General features: G+C 42.5%; 1 protein-coding gene across 1 annotated transcript; it reads right to left on the bottom strand.

Moving 5' to 3' along the window:
* Positions 1–257: 257 nt before the first annotated feature.
* Positions 258–1707, bottom strand: LOC119981887 (transcription factor TCP8-like). The gene is made up of 2 exons (XM_038825027.1): positions 1683–1707; positions 258–1592 (listed from the first exon to the last, which is right to left on the bottom strand). The coding sequence occupies exons 1-2, from the start codon at positions 1705–1707 to the stop codon at positions 637–639; spliced, it is 981 nt and encodes a 326-aa protein (XP_038680955.1). The 3' UTR covers positions 258–636.
* Positions 1708–1986: the final 279 nt, after the last annotated feature.

The following is a 1986-nucleotide window of genomic DNA, read 5'->3' as shown; positions in this document are numbered from 1 at the left end:
TAAAATATGACCAGTTTGATTTTCTCTTTCTTGTACCTCTCTTGCATCAATCGATCTGCTCTTTTTCAACCTCTTTGAGAAAGAAATTTAAAGGTGAATATGGCAGGCATGGATTGAGAAAAGAGAGAGATGAATGAACCCTTTATACACATGGGTTATTTATTTTATTTTCCCATTTGAGAGGGATGAATGGAGATATTTCAGACAATGTATAAAGGAAGAAGGATAATTCACTATTTTAGGCAAGAAATTATATATTAAAATCTATCGACCACAGAGTAATTAAAGCAAATAAGGATATATAGTTAAATACTAAACACAAACAAATATCTTTGTATACAAACACTCTCCTCTATTTCGGTCCCTTTGGACCAAATCAACTAACAAATTACATCTCAAACTCTTCCACAACACAACATCCTGAGGAAAAAATCCCATATTGAAGCACTGAAATGCTCATTCTCACAAACTCAACTTCCAAACTGCAAAAAACAAACCCAACAAATCTCTATTTGCTCATTCTAATTTTTTTAAGAAAACCCAAAAATAGGGGGAAAAAATGGAGGTAGCTCAAAAGGAATATTATTTTTACCCAAATTAAGAACAACCATCATCATCATCACCATCTTGTGTGACTCATTGAGAACTATTGGGATCTTCATCTCCACTGTCAGTATTATGAGGCTGCTGTTGTTGGTGTTGCTGCTGATGGTGATGTTGTTGGTGTTTCTCCAATGGGTTATCTTGTTCAGAATTCATATTCAAGCCACCTCTGGAGTAAGCATTCAGAGCTGCCAACATTCCCATGTTGGACTCAGACATTCCCAACCCCAGATGCTGCGATGGCTGCTGCTGCTGCATTAACATGGAACCAAGCTGTAGTGGACTTGTTTGCCCAGCCTGAAAATCAATGCCTCCTGGAATGTTAAATCTTGGCATAAAATGTAATGGCGCTTGCAATGTGTTTCCACCACCTCCCGGCACAGTCGTGCCAAAAGGCCAAATCTGCGGCTGTCGCTGTTGTTCCAAAGGCCCTGCGGTGGTTGAAGGTGGACCACCACCAGCACCAGCGGTAACAGGTAGCATCCAGAATGTGCTTCCGGCTGCTCCGCTAGTTGGCGCGGGTGCCACAGCCCACATGGCGGTAGGGAGCGTATTGGAGGGCCTTAGTACACCCGAAGATGCTGCTTCGGTTTTGGATAATTTAGATCCTCCTCCTTCATCGCCTCCACCACTTTCGCTACGTGGTTGATCATGTTCTTTGAACAAATCTTCTCTGAAGCGTTTTCTTATATAGCTTTCGCTCGTATCTCCACCCCCACTATCTCTTCCATTTCCACCACCAGGAAGCGCTTCCTCCATTTGATCTGCAGTCAATAGATGATGCTGCTGCTGTTGCTGGTGTTGATGAAACCCGAACAAAGCAGTAGTGTGTCCAAAGCTCTCTTCGTAGCGAGGATGATGAGCTAAACCCAGAGCACCGTGAAAGGAAGGTGGAGCTGCGAGTGTGGATCCGCTACTCCGTAAAGAAACATTGAGAGTGGAGAAATTCGCCGGAATTGTACCAGTTCCGGTGGCGCCAATAATTATAACTACAGTACGTGGCAGACTTGTATGGAATCATACTTGCAAGGCCAAGATCTTTGGGAGATCATTCGTGGAGCTGATACTAAGTCACCAACTGTGGAGAATGTTGAGGCTCTTCATAAGTGGCGAATCAAAGCTGGCAAAGCTATGTTTGCAATCAAGACAACCGTGGAGAAGGAGATGTTAGAACACATCAGGAGTGCCATCACACCAAAAGAAGCTTGGGACATACTCTCATCAAGGTTTTCAAGGAAGAATGATATGAGGTTACAACTCCTTGAAAGCGAGCTGATGTCTATAACCCAGAATGAGCTAACCATTAATCAATTTTTTACTAAGGTAAAGTCTCTCTGCCGTTAGATTTCTGAATTGGAACCAGATTCAAAAATTAGTGAACAA

This window comes from Tripterygium wilfordii, chromosome 17, assembly GCF_013401445.1.
Source record: "Tripterygium wilfordii isolate XIE 37 chromosome 17, ASM1340144v1, whole genome shotgun sequence".
Classification (NCBI taxonomy): domain Eukaryota; kingdom Viridiplantae; phylum Streptophyta; class Magnoliopsida; order Celastrales; family Celastraceae; genus Tripterygium; species Tripterygium wilfordii.
Note: the sequence above shows the minus strand (reverse complement) of the source record. Positions and strands in the feature narration are given on the sequence as shown.

What these genes read in the sequence shown, in the direction of transcription:
- LOC119981887 (XM_038825027.1), bottom strand. Translation starts at nt 1,707, where the DNA reads ATGAAGAGCCTCAACATTCTCCACA. An exon ending in GAGCCTCAACATTCTCCACA is followed by an intron (nt 1,593 to 1,682) that starts GTTGGTGACTTA and finishes CACGTACTGTAG; the next exon opens with TTATAATTATTGGCGCCACC.